This window comes from Sceloporus undulatus, chromosome 10, assembly GCF_019175285.1.
Source record: "Sceloporus undulatus isolate JIND9_A2432 ecotype Alabama chromosome 10, SceUnd_v1.1, whole genome shotgun sequence".
In the NCBI taxonomy this organism is placed as follows: Eukaryota; Metazoa; Chordata; class Lepidosauria; order Squamata; family Phrynosomatidae; genus Sceloporus; species Sceloporus undulatus.
Window position 1 is genome coordinate 2,837,594 of NC_056531.1, and position 17,282 is coordinate 2,854,875.

Here is a 17,282-nt window from a genome sequence, read left to right on the forward strand (position 1 = left end):
GACAGCTGTGAGTGGATAAAAGAAAGTCAAGAGGGATAGAGACATCCAAGAGCAGGAAAAAAGAATGTGGTTCCAGCAAATGTGGAATCTCTTGACAGGTTTTAAAGAAACATATGGACAGGTCAGTTTTTAGTAATTGGTGCTTAAACAAGCCAGTCTTTTGTCTTGAGATGTTGGCTCTGGCAGAGCTCAGGTACCTCCTGCTCACTAAGGGGCTTCAAAGAGGAAGTCTGCATCTGCACTGCAGAATTAATGCACTTTGACACTGCTTTAACTGTCATGGCTCCATTCTATGGAATCCTGGGAATTGCAGTTTGTTGTGGCACCAGACCTCTCAGACAGAAAAGGCTAAATATTTCACCAAACTACAGTTCCATAGCATTGAGGCATGGCAGTTAAAGTGGTGTGGATCTGGATTATTTCTGCAGTGTAGATACCTTGGAAGTCTTCAGTGTCAGAAAGAGAGCAGAACAAATTCAGGCTATGGAGCTGGCAGTGATGTTAGTCCTTGGGGGTTTCTCCCCTATCAGAAATCTTTGGTAGGATAGCGTCTTCAGGGTCTTGTTCTACCAATATCCTTAATGCAAAAATCACTCTCTAATAGGGAAGCAAGATATCTGTCCATTTCACAGAACTTGTAAACACCAGTTGTCTCGATGAGATGTTTTCCCCTCCAAAGTGATGTAGTGGGAATTCTGAAAGGTGGCAAGGGCAGGACTACAGCAGAATGGTTAGTAGATTTTTCCTTGGGGAATAACAAAGGAGAAGCTTGGCATTAATCTTAATTAGTTTTCAGCAAGAACAGCTGTGATCACAAGTCTTGCTCAGCACTCCGAGTGCAGCAGAAGAGATGCCATGAAACTCCAAGCAAAGCCGACCTTGCCTCTAGCCATACAGCCCTTCTCTGTGGCAGCTTTTTGCACATGGTTGCACTTTTACTGCATTGGCAGATGGATGGTATTTTCTCCGCCCTGCGATGTGTTGCTTCCTGTGCTCCTGGAGCTCAGCGCCATGAAGGGGCTGAAGAAAGGATGGAGGAATGTAAGGAAAGGACAGGCAAGAGGCAGGGAAAGGATGGAAGAAAAGGTGGGTGCAGGGGCTAAAGAGTTCAAGATATGGCAAAGACTGGGTGACAGTAGGTCAGGACAGACTCTATTCCTCTTGTCAGGCTGGGTCACTTGACTGTCGGTCCTAGAAATGTCACTGAAGCGAGCTGGCCATTGCAACTGCACAGGTAAAGCCAGTGAACTAACGTACAAGTTCCTGGAGATGTCTGATCTAGGCAAAATAATTTCTGTCATAGTTAGATCCTGTATGGAGCCGTATCTTTGAAAAGTGCTCAGAAACTTCAGTGGGCCCAAAGAGGTGCAGGCAGACTGTTAACCAGAACTAGTTGCAAGGAGCAGAGAACTCCCTTGTTGAAACAGCTCCACTTTGTTTCCATGCACAAGGCAAAATGCCGGTTATGATCCATAAGTCCCTACACAGCTTGGCTCTATTCTGTGAAATCTTCAGAGAAGGCCTTTTTCAGGCACATCTGGGGGTGACGTGAGACAGGGCCTTCTCAGTGGCTGCTCCCAGGCTATGGATTTCCCTTCCAAAAGAGACTAGGCTGCTTACTCCCTTACCCCAGCAGGCAAGGATTTTTTTTAGTACCATTCTTTCAGGATTTTAGCAACTGACAGACTGCTAAGAAAAGGATTTCCATAGATTTGTGTTGTGCTGTCTTTATTGCTTTCTTTGTGTGGCTAAGTGTCAAATTGGTTTTGTTTCAGTAAGGTTTTAATACTATAGTTAGTTTCATTGCACTTGAACAATGGTATGTTTTCATCAACATTTTCTTCCTGGATTAGTTAATTTTGTAAGCCCGGTTCTAGGGGGAAATGTGGGGTGTACATTAAATGACGTCTAAAAATCAGGGAGTAAGGAAGCAAGCTGTAAGAGAAACTGGACCCAGAATTGGGATCTGGGATGCTTGATCTTGATATGAGTGATGCTGGCAGTGACCAGGAGAACAGTGAGGAGGAAAGTCCAAATAAAATGAGGATAAAGACCCCTGCAAATTGCAAAAAGGTAGGAGGAAGAAAATATTTCTATAGTGGGAGCCCAAGTCCCTAGTCTCTTCAGAGCAAGGCCATGGCTTTTTGCAGCCTTGTGGCTACAACATGTGGCTTCATTTTGGACTCTTTCTGTTTCTTCCCCCATCCCTTGTTTTCTTTTGGGGTTTTTTTGCTGATCAAAAAGAGTTCTGGAGAACTCCAACACATGAACACTTGTGGCGTTTGGGCTGGGCACCAATGTTGCCCAGCGGTGCATTTTGTCTTTTTGACAAGTCAGGGTGCTCTTCTGGATTTGTCTGTGGCGTGCTCCTTTCTGTCGGTGTCAGCCTTCGGCACCCAAAGTGTAAACAACATTCCATCACGGTCCTTGCCATTGCGTTGATTAAACAATCATAAAAGGAAATGTAGTGTTTAAACAGAGGCCTTTGATGAAATATTAAATGCCATCATTTCCCTTGGGCTTGTTAAACTGGCCCTCTGGCAATATGGAAGCTGCTCTACATCCTGTTTTGCCGGCTTCCCATCCCATTCATGTCACTAATGATGTTCCCCTTTGGAGAAAGTTGTTAGCCTCCAGCAGCTGGTCTCAGGGAAGCCAGGCTTAATGAGGAGTTGTTAGGCTCTTGTATGTCTTACTATCGCCCATTTAATTATGGCGATGCCAAAGAAATACCAGGAGACACGAGCTTGTTTCTTCTAGTGAGCTTCTCAAGAAGGCTGCCAAAGATGAAACGTCTCTTTCCTCTCTGTTATCCCCCCCCCCCCCCCCATTTGTAAGGAAAACATGTTTTAATGACATGGAAATAATTTTATTAGATATGCTGTGCATTAGCAGTTGTGCAAGGAGAGAACTTTTATGGTGGCAGGTCTGGGAGAAGGTCCTTTTGTGAACTATTGCAAGGAGACTTGGCCCCTAATGTTCTGCAATGACTGCCTTTGGTGTCACACAGTCTATGATGCACCTGACCTTTGTGTTCTCGGATATAATTGAGGCTACATGTTTCTTCGCAGCACATTTTGCAATGTAAAAAAGTCAGCTTTAACCCTTGAAGTCATCCGTAGCTCAGGGCCTGTCTAGCTTTTAGATCCTCCCCACCCACCCACCCCCCAATTTTCTGCTTACATGCTCTAAGACAACTCCGAGAACAGAGAACGCAGCAAACATTCCTGAATAATGCTTGCCGAGTCCCAAGCATGGGAAGAACTATGGTAGATGATTAGTTTTGCATATACTGTAGAAGGTTCTCAGTTGAATTCCCAGCTTTTTGAGTCTGGCTGGCCAAGGCTCCTCTATGAAAGCCTGGAATGCTGCTGCCAGTCAGTGGTAAGTGATGCTGGCCTAGACAGACCAATGATCTGACTTGTTTGAAGGCAGTTCAGAGATCACAACTCAGTGGTATAGCCTACGCTTAGCTCTGGAAAAGAAAATTTCAGGTTCCATCCCTAGCTTTTCCTAGCTGGGAAAGACTAGCATCTGGAAACCAGTCTTGAGCCACAAGATCTCTGAAAGAAATACCCTGGAACTGTCATCCCCAAAGGTTGCAATGCACAGACTATCCTGGCCCCAGGCAATCCTTTCCTCAGAAATGGTGCTTTTACACAGAAGGCAACAACCTTCTTGACAAAGTACCTTCAGACCCTAGACCACCGATGCCCAAACTCCGGATGTTTTGGACTTCAGCTCCTAGAATTCCTGACTGTTGGCCAAGTTGGCTGGGGCTTCTGGGAGTTGGAAGTCCAAAACACCTGGAGGACTAAAGTTTGGGAATCACTGCCCTAGACTTTTCCTGCTCATCCATTTTGGCTATTGAATCCTCATGGACAAGAAGGTCTACAATTATTATTATTATTAACCTTTATTTATAAAGCGCTGTAAATTTACACAGCGTTGTACATACAATCTTTTTAATTGGACGGTTCCCTGCCCTCAGGCTTACAATCTAAAAAGACACGACACAGAAGGAGAAGGGAGTGGTGGTGGGGAAGGGGCCTCTCTAGTAGGATAATACATATAAAATACATAGCAATACAGGAAATGATTCAATAAAACAGACAACAAAAGAACATCAAATAGCAAGTGACAATTATGCAATGCCTGGGAACGCTGCCCTGAACAGGATGGTCTTCAGCTCCGTTTTGAAGCTGGTTAAAGAAGTTATGGCTCTTGCTCACGGGGGAAGAAGGTTCCAGGAGTGAGGGGCAGCGAGTGAAAAGGGGTGAATCCAAGATGGGGCAGAGGAAATCCTAGGCTGGGACAGCAGACCTTGACTACCAGAACGGAGGGCCCTAGTGGGAAGGTGAGGAGAAATAAGGTCTGATAAGTAAGGAGGGGCCAGCCCATGGAGGGCTTTAAACGTCGACAGCAGGAGCTTATACTGGAGGAATCCTTGCTCCAGTTGAGCATCGCTCCAGCAACAAGGTATTCTTGACCAGTTCTTTATCCTTGTTTATTCTTCAGTCCTGAATTATGGCTTTCTGGGTGGCCCACCTACTAGTCCAACAGTACTGACTTGATCACTAGCTGTGATCCCTGGCTTCTTCCTTGACCCTTCTTACCTGGCTTATCTTTCTGACTTGACCCTTCACTCTGCCTTCCAATTTCTCCTGCCATTTTGACATGCCATCCTGTCAATATTGTCAGCTGTTCCTGTGCCTCCAGGCTCACTTCAGACTGCCATTTTCCTGGATCACTCTGGTGTCTGGAGTGGGGGGGACTTTGCAAAGCCCTCGTCCCACTCCCCAGTCTTAGGGCAATGTTCCTGACCCTAATATATTCCCATCAGAGAGCATTTCCAGTGGCAAGAGATTGTGAAAATTGTAGTCAAAAACATCTGGTAGGCTTAGGGTTTTTCGGCTGGGTTTTGAAAAAGATTTCTAACGCTGCTTTCTCTGGCTATCAATGTTACTTTGCTCGCCTCCTTATGCTTTCTACCATGTTCCTCCTTTAATGGCGTTTAAAGTAATGAAGCCCATACATCATATAATAAATAGCTATTGACTTCCATCTGTGGTCTGGATCAGGATTGATTGACCTGTGGGAATACTGCTTTCCTCAGTCAATAAGAGGCCATGAAGGGGCATAAATCTTGATAGAGACTGACAACAGGAGAAAAAGTCAATATGCTTATTAATACATACATTAAATGAGCACACTTCCACCTCTGGGGAGATGCCATTTCAATCTGACAGTTGGTGAGAAAAATTGGGTAGGGGAGCGAGAAGCCTTGACAGAACTGGAGTTGCCTGCAAGTTTTGCTGGTGTCATGCTGAAGCATTTGGTGGGGTTTCCTGATTTATCCTATAGCTGCAGCCGGGGAGGGAAAGGGATAAGCTTGTATGGGGCTGTCTGTATTCACTGTCACGTAGAGTAATAAGGTGTCCCATTTGCTGATGGACCAAAAGCATCAGCAAAAACCACACTTAAAAGTGAATCTCGTATTGTTTGCAAATGAGACCTGCATTAAAATGGTGCAGCTTGAGTAGGAGTGCTCCAGTTCAGGACTGAGGATGTCTCATTTCTTTCCCTTTCTCCAAACCGAACACAATATATCCAGTTTCAGCATAGGCAGCAACAGCAGCCATTTCAAATGTGTACCAAAGAAGTACCTAAGGCTCCTCCAGAGTACTCCAGAGGTTTTGAGGCTGAGAATGCAAGTAAAGACTTTTTTGTTTTGACAGGCATTTGATGAGTGACTATATAAGACCCGTCTCACCTAAACAACAAACTGGATCCTGCTAACTGTTGTACTGGTGTGTGTGTGTGTGTGTGTGTGTGTGATGATCTATGTTTTTATCTGGTTTTAAATTTTTCTAATGGTTTGATTTGGTTTTAACTTTTTTTATCTTACTTTTAATGATGTTAAGGTACTTGTTAAGTCAATTCTTGTAAGCCACGTTGAGTCCCAAACTGGGAACATGGCAGGATATATGTGTGTGTGTATATGTGTGTGTGTGTGTGTGTGTGTGTGTGTGTGTGTGTGTGTGTGTAGTCTCTGGTTCAAGAAGCAATGGAATGAGGGTGGCAAGGGAGTGAGAAAAAGCAAGCAACCTCTGAGCATTCTGGTTCTTCAGCCAGAAACCGATTCCAAATGAGCATTATTTTTTTTAATCAAAAGATTTGCCTCTTCCAACAAACAAACCCCACAACTTTGTTGTTGCTGCTTTTTCCCAACAAAGACCTATAAGGCGGGGAAAAACCAGAGCAGAGAATATATTAAGAGTCTTCAAAGGCAAAGAAGGGGTCAGCGCTGTTTGCTTGTTACTAAGACCTCGCAGAGCCAATTAGAAGCATAGTCTTTCAGATGGAAGCAGAAGCACCAGAATGTTCTGCCATTATTTGTTCTCCGTGGTGTATGAGAAGGAGATAAGCGAAGGTTACCCTCACCTGTTGCCTTTCCTATTGTTTTTCTTGGGTAAGTGACTTGTGGGGCAATACTTTCACCCTCTGAAAGCCTCCTTGCGGAGGACAAGACACCTTCCACTCCAAGCATACTGTCTTTTCCTAAAGGACCCGCCTCTCCAAAAGAAACTGTAACCACAATGTGTAGGTTGGTCTCTCCTGGGCCCATCCTGCTTCTGTGAGCTGGTAGTAAATGTTAGCTGGACTTATCTTTCATGCCACCTGGAAAGGCTCTCCTCATGAAAATTGCACTGTTTAAACAGTATCCACCGTGACTGCATTTTCATCGGGTAAGCAAGAGAATAGAGATAGGGATGGAAAAGAGGAAAGTGTAATCGTCTTTGAGGCTGTCTTATTTTTGGAGTTTAGCATCCGTCGTCAAAGCCCCACCACAGAAAGTCCATAAGGACATGATGAGTTTTTCCCATAGCCCCCTTTTTGCCTTTGAGATGCTTGAAATTTAATCTAGCCAATGCTTTGCTGCTGATGGAAAAGGTGCAGGGTTCTACTAACTAGGATATATGCGTAGTAGAGTTGGAAGAGACCACAAGGGCTGTCCAACCCCCTGCAATGTTATAGTGAAATGGTGCAAGACTAATCTCCCACCAACATGCTGTCAAGAGAGGGGTGTAATGATGCAGAAGCAGGAGTTGGTACTAGGGATGGATGGGCGAAAACACTAGATTTCTTTCCCCCCACATTCAGATTGCTGCAAATCAAGTTCTTTCTGTTCCAAACATGAATAGGTTTGCAAATTTGGTAATGTCTTGAAAAGTGAACTGAAACAAAATTCTTTCCCATCTGCACCAAACAGATTCAGTAGGTACTACTGTTCCCAGCCTGGAGAGTACTTTGTACCTGCCCTATTGGTGTAAAAGCTAATTGAGTTGGATGGAGGTGAAATACATTCTGAGTCCAGCTGGACTCTTAATAGCAACCATATTTTTAGCATTAGGAAAAAAAATATTTGTCTGTTTTCTCCAACTAAGAAATGGTCAGGCCTCTGGCTCACATGTATACACATACATTCCTGTCTGCTATACTCAGTAAGAAAGGTGTTAGCTTTTCCAGTTTGGTGGGATGTCTCATTCCAAACACTTGAAAGAGGTACCCCAATTTTGAAGAAATTATCTCATACGCTTTGCTCCCACAAATGAAGCATTAGTCAATGAGACTGGGCTGTTAGCCAATTGCCAACCTAAAAAAAGGAATGGTCATCCAGGAGCAACTAATGCCACCACTAGAAATCAAACCACGCTGCCACACATAGGTGATAAAAACAACTCTGCTTTGAAAACACTAACACTCTGCTGTCATTTAATGGACCACATTATGCCCCCTTTGCATCAAGCTGGAAAATGTCAAAGGGCGGTTGCTCATTCCCTCTCCCCTTGGTCTCATACAAGTTGCGTTGGCTCCGTAGCTTGATTCATTTTCTTGCCACCCCTGGCTCACATAGGAAGGTAGAACTTCTTTTTTTTTTTTCCCTCGAAGCAATTTGGGATTTTGTTTGCTTGGCTGAACAATCTTCAAACTCATTGCAAATTTCCTGTGCCTCCAAAATGGGCCATTCCCTTGGAAGGTGGGGGAGGCAACAGAGGTAGCAGGCTGCTACAGACATCTCTAAAATGAGTTCCCCCCCTTCCCATTGCATACTTACAGTCTGTTGATAGTGCTGCTTAGTTCTTCAGTAGCATAAGTGCTATTGGGAAAGCAGTGTTGCTTGGTTTGCAGGCTAGCCTTTCTGAAGCACATCTTCTGTGGCGCAGTGGACTGTGTTGGGTTTGCACTGGATTCAGGTCTTTGATCAGTCTTGAAGTTTAGACTACTCTTCGTGGCTTATCTCTTCATGGCTTATCTCTATAAGAGGGAGTGTCTGCATAGTGGATCATTTTGCTTCGTCCATGGTGTCTGACAGGACTGAAACCATTGGTTTTCCAAATTTTGTGCTAGCAGTAGATACCTCTCAGGACTCCGCCTTAGAATAGGGTTAGTGGGATAATGAAATATTAGCTGTGGGCCTCCTGTTTTAGTCATGCAGATGCAAATCACTCTCTAGAATAGGATCTTTGAGATGTCTTGCATGTTAACTCCCAGTAGCACCACACTGCATAGTCAATGATGAGGAATGATGGAAGTTACAATTCAGAACAGCTAGAGGGCCAAAAATTCCCCACATAGGTCTCTAGCGACTTGATGCCTAGTTTCACCAACTCTGAGCACTAGGAGAAAATGGCATCAGGAAAAAGGAAGGCACCAGACCCCATCTGGTCTTGGAAGCTAAGCAGTTCGGTCCTAGTTAGTACTTGGATGGGACCACCAACAAATGCCAGGTGCTGTAGGCTCTATTTCAGCATAAGTAGCTGGCAAGACCACCTCTGAGGATTCCTTGCCTAAGAAAACTATGAAATTCATGGGGTCATCAGAGGCAATTTGAAGCCATAAGTGCATGTAGACATGCATGCATGCATGCAAAAAGTATTTTACTGGAGTCCTCAGCTTGCTAAGGATCTGTCCAGGAGAAGCTGAGTCCAGAGAGCTGTATGCTTGCACCAGCCGAGGAGCTGTCCAGCAGAAACCACTTTTGCAGGGCTTGGAAAGGGAGCTGTTCCCACAAAGCAGTTGCAGTAATAACTAAGTGACAATTTGCAAAGAAGTAGCTACGTTAGTCTCTTGCAGCATAAAAAGGAGGAAGGAAAGGGGAGGAAAAAAGGGAGTGTGGCAGCACCTTTAAAACTAACTTAATGTTATTTTTGTGAGAGCTTTTGTGGATGTAAACCCACTTCTTAAGATCCAGGACTGGGTGGTATTAAGGTCTCCAGTATAAAGCATATTTATACAGTTGTGGGAGTGGGGTGGAATGCAATAAAATCCAAAAAGATGCAAATCATGATTCCCCCTCATAAGTTTTCTAAAGGTTGCATAAGGTGATAGAGGCCTTTCAAATCTTTACAGTGGTCAGTTAGTGCTGAGTTCAAAACTCTGAGAAGATTCCTTTTGTTGTATGTGCACTAACCGAGACTCTTGTCTTAATATATGTAGTGTGTCACAAAGCTGTTGACTGCATGGCCTCTGAGGTCTCTTCCAACTCTATGATTTTATGTCTTTATACTGGCTCTAACCCTTCTTTGGTTCCATGACACCTTCTGCATTGGAACCCCTTCTTGACGGGTCCTAGAGTACTTTTCATTCTGCCTATAGGCTGCCCTCATCTGAACCAGCTTTGTGCTGGTGTCCTGCTGGCTTAGACCTTGGATTGCCTGGGCTCTGAAACAGGTCAAGGGATGATCTATTCTATGAGCTTAGTAGCCAACACTGTCATGCTTTCTCAGTTCCCTTGCATTCTCGGTGCCCCCTCCCTCCAGCTCTGCACTTCACCACATTGCCTTGGCTTTAACAGAGACTTTTATTTGGCAAACCTCTTGTGCCTTCTTCTTTCTACCTGCCTGTAGTGTGACAAACATTTTGTCCAGTTGCCTCTTTTTTCCACAGACTTGAGTACCTGCAGATTCAAGACAAAAAAAAAAAACTATGTTGGCATGCTACATTTAGGACCAGCAAAGGAGGAAAGAGAACTTACCTGGCATACAAACACTCCTTGTCTATAAACGATTGGCTGTAAAGAAAGGCATGCATTGCCCAGGTGCTTCTAATTGGGAGATTTAACAGTGTCGACACCTTGGATGGGGTGCTTGTCGAACACATGATAGTTCACTTGGGTTTGAGGCTGGGCTTTTTTCCGTTAACAGATGCAAATTTCCATTTATAAGCAGAACATGTCAGGGTAAATGATCTGATTATGAAGGGCCTACTTCAAGAGTGAATCAGGCAGCGCCTCAACAAAAGGGAGTCTGCGTTTCTTTTCTTTTTGCACAGTTCTGCCTTTTAACTGTGAGCGCTGAAGGAGACCTAGGTCAATGGTACCTCCGAAAAATAACATTTTCATCTGGGGGAAGCAGAGGCGTTGCTGTGATTCTTCCCTCCTTGAGGCCTTTTCTTAGGTGCTTAAAGGGGAAAAAATTAACCTGATGAAGAGAAAGAACCAATGAAGAGAAACCTTGAAAAGATCTTGCAGGTGGGCCCTTCTCAATAGCAACAGGTGCTGTCAGCGAGTCGCAAACAAGACGCGGTGCAGTTATTTCCGAGAGCATCTCATTTCTTTTGCTGCGAGGAGTCTCTGTGCTAGCAATATTTGCCACCATCCTTTCTCAGCAGGTTACTCATGCTCTGATGAAGAGCCCTTGGAAGGATGAATCAGCAGTGCCCTTGTCTCTCTTCTTTTTTGCACCCTCTGGATCCAACAAACTTTTTATTGTTGCGGTTATTGTGGCTTCCCTTGCAATGTTTGTCGTTGGCTGAAAATCCTCCGAATGCTACGATGATCTTGCCACCTTGGATGCTACATGCATTCTTTCACAGAGACCTAACTAATATCACCTTGAGTGATTTTTTATTGCCATATTTCTCTTTTAGGATGTTATCAAAAAGGACAGTGTGGGAGGAAGAAATTTTGTGGTTGAAAAAAGCAGCCCTCCCTTCCTTCCCCAAGTCCTTTTGTTGAATTAAACAGGGGTTGGAGGGACAGAATTAGAATGAGAGTATTGCTCCCACAGGTAAGAATGAAATGTTCCTTCCATTTATTCCCAAAATTGCTAGCATTCCAGAGGGTCAAGGATTGAAAATCCTTTACACTTCAAACCCTTCTATCTGCTGCGTTTGCACTCCTTTGGTCCCTTTGTCTGCCCCTTTACTTTGGAAGCCTAAACTGTATTTCCAAAGGTTCAGCTGACGTTTTAAGCGCCTGCAATATTGGAAAGTTGGGGACAAAAGGGAAAATTCATTGAGGAGAGCAGAATTCTTATTTAGGGGGTGAAATGACCTCATTTTACCCCCATCCCTTTTGCAACACTCCTGCAGTGAGCAGAATATTGGTATAAGCATGCTGCAAAGTCCATGTAATTCCAGCCTCACCAGAAGGTTTACTCAGCTAACTGAGGGGTGCATGGGAAAGAGTGACAGTGTGGCTCTGTGTGGTTCATGCTGCCAACTTCTTTCTTTCAGTTGGTCTCAAAGGCCTCTCTACATACTGATTGTACAGACTAACGTGGCAATAATAATAATAATAATAATAGGTTTTATTTATATACCGCCCAATCACTGGGAATCCGAGTGGTTTACAACAGAGGGGATAATAGACGGTTCCCTGCCCTCAGGCTTACAAGCTAAAAGACACAACACAAAAGGAGAAGGGAATGGTGAGGCTTTGAATTCTACCTGTGTGGCCCTTGTTGGAATATTGTGCACCAATGATCTGAGGCCTTTGATGCTAAGGTTAAAAAAAGAGCACTTCTAGCATGGCCTAGTGGTTTGAGTGTTGGACTACGACTCTGGAGACCAGGGTTCAATTCCCTACTGGGCCATGAAACCCACTGGGTATTGTTTTCAGTTAACGGATGCAAATTCCCATTTATAAGCAGAGCATGTCAGGGTAAATGGGCAAGACACATGCTCTCAGCCTCAGGCAAACCTCCTCTGAACAACTCTTGCCAGGAAAACCCCAGGATAGGGTGGTCTTGGGGTCGCCATAAGTCAGAAATGACTTGAAGGTCCACAACATACACACCGCTGGGGAATATAAGACACTCCCAGGAAGTTTGGACACGTTGCGTATCTTTTTAACCCTAGCTGAACAATGCAGCCAACCTCCCTCTGCCAGTGGCCAGGTGGGTTTTTCCTCAGTAGGAAAAGGTAGCATAGATTCCACTGCATCATTTGTCAAAGAATGTCCATGTCATTGCCTAACTATCCCGCTTGATCGTGAAGCCATTGCTTCCTCTTGGTCCATGTTTTTTTTTTATCAAAGTGTGACACTTTTTAAATGTAAGGCATAAGTGGTGGGCTCCCTATTTCCCCCTCCCCACTCTTTGCACTGGTGTTTTTATTACTACTATTATTATTATAGACAGTCTGTTCAGAGCTCTGAGTTTCCTCACAAGGAGAAGATGGACCATTTCCATTCCTTGTCTCATTAATTTTTTCCTGCTGCAGCTCTGTTCAGAGTTGGTTTGAATGCCCTTCGGACGCCTCATTGGGTGTTTTGAATTGAACAGGCTTTCAGGCCGGGGAGGGGATGATGGGATGGCCTCACAGACAGCCTGCTGGCATGGTTTGACTGTCCCATCACTGGCAAAATGAGCTGTGACAAGGAACACAGAGCAGCAATGGGTGGGCGGCAAAGGTTATTTTCTGCATGGACATTGGACCCCTGCTCAGTATTATTCTTGACATTTTTATAAGTAACTGTTTACTTTCCAGTTTCTCAGAAGGAACTAAAACAGTTCCTTTTTTGAAAAAATTAAAATTTCAATGTTACAAATCTATGATACAAAACACATTCACCCATCCACCTTCTCCTCCTCTCTGCACCCATAACAGAGCATGAGCTACTGCATCAGCCAGTATTCTCCTACTGTTTATTGAGGCCCATACCTCTATAACTGTTAAATTTAAAAAATGTAGTTAAGCACAAAAGGACCAAAGCCATCCTTCCTAAAGTTACACTCATCACGTGACTTTGTCCTACTTTTCATTATTGCAAAATGGAATTAATTACAAGGGATTGCTTTCCCCAAGCTCTGTTAAGTTAGAGATAATACAAAATTTATTAATAATTCACAATGATTTGGTTTTTATACTTTACAATTTCACATTATCCAGTATGGAAGGCCAACTTTAAGCTAGGGCTGTGCTTCCGATTTGGATGAATTCCAGATAACAAAGTGACTCAGGCTGATTCAAATGGATTTGTACAAAACCTGGAGAGTGTTGGATTTGACCCATTTCTGTTTCACAGCAGAACGGCATCCAGAGTGCTACAGATGGCTCTGGAGAGGTGGCCATCAAAAATAAGATTTAAAAACCTAGACAGTGTGTCTCCCACAAGGCCAAATAAAAAAAGATGCCAAGGTGATACAACATTAGTAGCATATTGTGAAAGAGCTGTTGTGAGGGCTGGATGGTTTTTGGTCTTGCTAAGTTTTATGGAGAGCCAGTGTAGTGAAGAGGCTTAAGGTGGCAACTCTGGAAGAGATGTGAGCAATATGAGACCATGACACTCTCACCACTTGGATTGCTGCTTACAATAAATCATACTATCCATACACACACACACACACACACTCTTTGTACTGCATCACTGACTCTCATAAATTGGCTTGCTATTAGTATAAAGCGAAAAAGGTGTCCTTTGCTCAATTATGCTGTCATTATCCTTATTATCATATATCTTAGTTAAATTTCAATAGATTTAGTTGACTGATGTTCTAGGGGGACAGTGCCAAGAGAAAGCAGTGTGGAATCAATAGTCAGCACTGAGCTGGGTTTGTTTGTTTGTTTGTTGGAAGAAGAGCAAATTTGACTAGCAGAAAAACCTCTGGAGCTATTGTCTAAAAGTGGATTGAATGAATCCCCTCTTTAGAGTTTACCATGGTTCTCAATTTTAGGTGGATGTGTGCAAATATATATATAAGTTATTTCTGGTTTCCCAGTGAAAGTTAAAGCAGGAGGACTGGCAATCCAGATTCCTGAATCTTGATTTGGACTCAAGGCCTGGATCAATCTGACCTGAATTTGGTACAGATCTAAATTGCTAAATCAGACTCCAAACCAAAGAGGAGGACCCATATATTGCACTACTCGAAGCCATCTTGGTAGTATCTGCTGTGTCTATATTATATGTTCATTTGAGCCTTCCAAGGAGTTTGTGGCAATGGCCATTGTCTCTTATCATCACAACCACCTAAGTAGAGACCAAAGCTTAGAAAAATTACTTTTGGGGGCCACAGCTCCCAGGATCTCACAGTCAGTGTGGCCAGTGGGTACTATTTTGGGTTATGAGTTCCCTGGTCTCCCTACGCAGGAGTGCTGAATATGGCCTCCAGCATCTCAAGGGGGTTAATGTAAACCCCTGACCCTTGGAATTTGCCACCCCCTGATCTAAGGCTTCACATTAAGAAGGGCCTCGGAATACCACACATTGGGGAGTGTAATCCTAAGAGAGCCTCAGAGGATGATGATGGCAAACCCTCTCTGAAGAATCTTGTTAAGAAAACCTTATGATAGGGTTGCCATAAGTCAGAAACTTGAAGGCACACAACAACAACAAATCTAAAGGGGTCTCTTCAACATGATGTTACTTAGGGTCCCAGCATGTCTCAGTTTGGACCTGTATATCAACTGTTTTTCCTATGAGAATAATACAAATAAGCAAAACATTAGTATAACAGTACCGTCTGGGCACATTAAGGGATTTTCCTTTAAATGAGATGCCGTCAAGGTCTATACCTCATGATGCGTGGCAAGGAGGGGAAACCTTTGAACCTCTGGATGTTTTTGAACTTGAATGCCTAGAACAGTGGTTTCCAAACTTTGGTCCTCTGTGCCTTTTAGACTTCCAACTCCCAGAAGCCCCAGCAAGCTTGGCCAACAGCCAGGAATTCTTGGAGCTGAAGTCCCAAATATCCGGAGGACCATTTGGGAACCACTGGCCTAGATGAACAAGCCAGTATGACCAGTAAAGTAGTATGGGGATTATGGTCCAAAACACTGAGAGAGCCACACTTCCTTCACCCCGAGCTGTGCTTTTTAGTATCTGGTTTGGAGCCCGTCTAGATTGCTTGGAAAGGAAACTAAAAGCAATGAACTTAAGTTTGAAATGTTTTGCCTCTTCTGTCGTTGTTTGGTTCACTTGTCGTGTGTCCACTGCCTACAGTCCTTTGTGGGTGGCATCTAGAGGGTGGTGTCACCAGGAGCAAGAGAGAGAAGCTGAAGAGCTGAGATGGCTGCCAAGGTGGGTGGGCAGATCAGTTGTAAAAGCTGCGGCGCTTCTGTTGTGAGCTATTGAACCAGATCGCATCACATACCTGTGATCCTCGGAGCTGGTTTTATTTTAGGTGGTTTATTATTTGGGTTCATGTATTTCATTCACACTTACTTGGCTTGCCTGTAATGAGCGTAGGTGGGCATTAGAATCCGTGTGTGTATATGGGGGGGTCCTCTTTTGTGTGGGGGGGGAACTGAGGCACAATCCACCCACGGACTCCATTACATGATTCAAATGTCAATACAAATTTTAATTGGGTTCAGTCCATCCCTCCCCACTCCAGCAGCTGTATTTGGTAATTAACACTCCACAAATAGATTTCTCAGCAATAGGTATAAAAAGAAGAAAGAGTGGGGAATCTTACCTGGCATAGATGCTTTTTCTGAAGAGCCTGGCTCAGTCCAGGCTAGATCTCCCATTAGGAAGAGTGAGAAAATGCCTCCTGTGGCAGATTCGGAGGAGGGGGGATCAGAGCAGTGCGAAAGTGTTACGGGCAGAGCTTGGAACATTATTTTTAAGGTGAATGTAGACAAACAAATGGGCCCTTTAGCAAATGAAGCCTGAACTCTCCCTAGTAGCTAAGGAGTCTAAATTGGGGCTCTTGTATTTCAGCCACATCATGAGAAGACATGATTTCCTAGACAAGACGATAGTGCTTGGTAAGGTAGAATGCAGTAGGAAAAGAGGAGGACCTCATTCCAGATGGATGGACTGAGTCGGCGAAGCCATGGCCCTGAGTCTGCAAAACCTAAACAGGGCTGTTAATTACAGGATGACTGGGAAGTCTCTCATTCATAGGGTCCCCATAGGTCAGAATCAACTTGGCGACAGTTAACAACAACAAACTGGCATGCTGAGAGCTAGGGTTGTATAGAGATTTGAACTTCAGACTATGACTCTGGAGACTAGGATTCAAATCCCCACTCAATCATGGAAACACACTGGGTGGCCTTGCGCAAGTCACACTCTCTCAGCTTCACTAACACTAGATGATTGCCAGTATCGTAACTGCCACAGCACTGAAGTTTTACACCTGAGGATTTCAGTGCAGTTGGGAGTTTATTGATGGGTTTTCCCCATCAATAAAAAGGGATGCCCGAACCATGCTTAGGAGACACCACAGCTACAGGTCGGAGGTGACACCATACAATAAATATCACCAAAGGCACTATTTTCCAACTTTAATTGCAAGTTAAAAGCCATATGTGATAATCGCCTTAGGTCCCCAAGGCTCTCTTTGAACACCTCCTGGCTCATATCTATGGAAACGTTGAATGCTATCTAACAGGGAGCATGCCAAGGTTCCAGTAGCATGCAAGGGACTCTGCCCTCTCTCTGCCCACCACCATGTCCTCCTCATCCAAACCCAAATCCTTCCCTTTTAATGTAACCTTCCTCCCATTTCTCTGTCCAGGTGCATTAGTTCTCTCCCCTGCCCCAATCCCATCCATGCAATCAATTCAGGTTCTCTTGTTTCAGCTTGTGCAAAGGACGGACACTCTACTCAGTGGTGAGAGATGCCAAAATCATTCTGGATGTCAACAAAACAAGGCAGATCGCTCAAGAGATTGTGAAGGTAGGTGACAAGGGCAGGGGACAAAGCTCAGAATGTATCCCATGCACTGTTGGGTGGATGCTTTGTTATTCTTTATCGAAATATATTTATTTAAACTATAACTCACTTTTTCACAGCCAGAGGTGGCTGAAAATCAATGAATATGAATACATAACAGCAATAACTGAATTCATTAAAATATTGTCTTGATAGTGAGATGATGAAAAATGCCCATACTCTAGGATTGAAGTGAGCAACTTTTTAAACTTTTTCTTTCTTTCTCTTTTTGCCACTTACCCTCATTTGTAATATGTTGGGTAGTGCTGTTGGCTAATACGTTGGATAAAATGCAAGTAATGCAGATGGTGGGTGGGGTCAAACTGAAAA

At 43.9% G+C, this 17,282-nt stretch overlaps 1 protein-coding gene across 1 annotated transcript in view; it reads left to right on the forward strand.

Moving 5' to 3' along the window:
- KSR2 (kinase suppressor of ras 2) overlaps positions 1–17,282 on the forward strand; it is a 150,764-nt gene that overhangs the window by 118,518 nt on the left and 14,964 nt on the right. Inside the window, 1 exon segment of the mRNA XM_042442189.1 lies at positions 16,820–16,916. Coding sequence (XP_042298123.1) covers positions 16,820–16,916 — 97 coding nt within the window.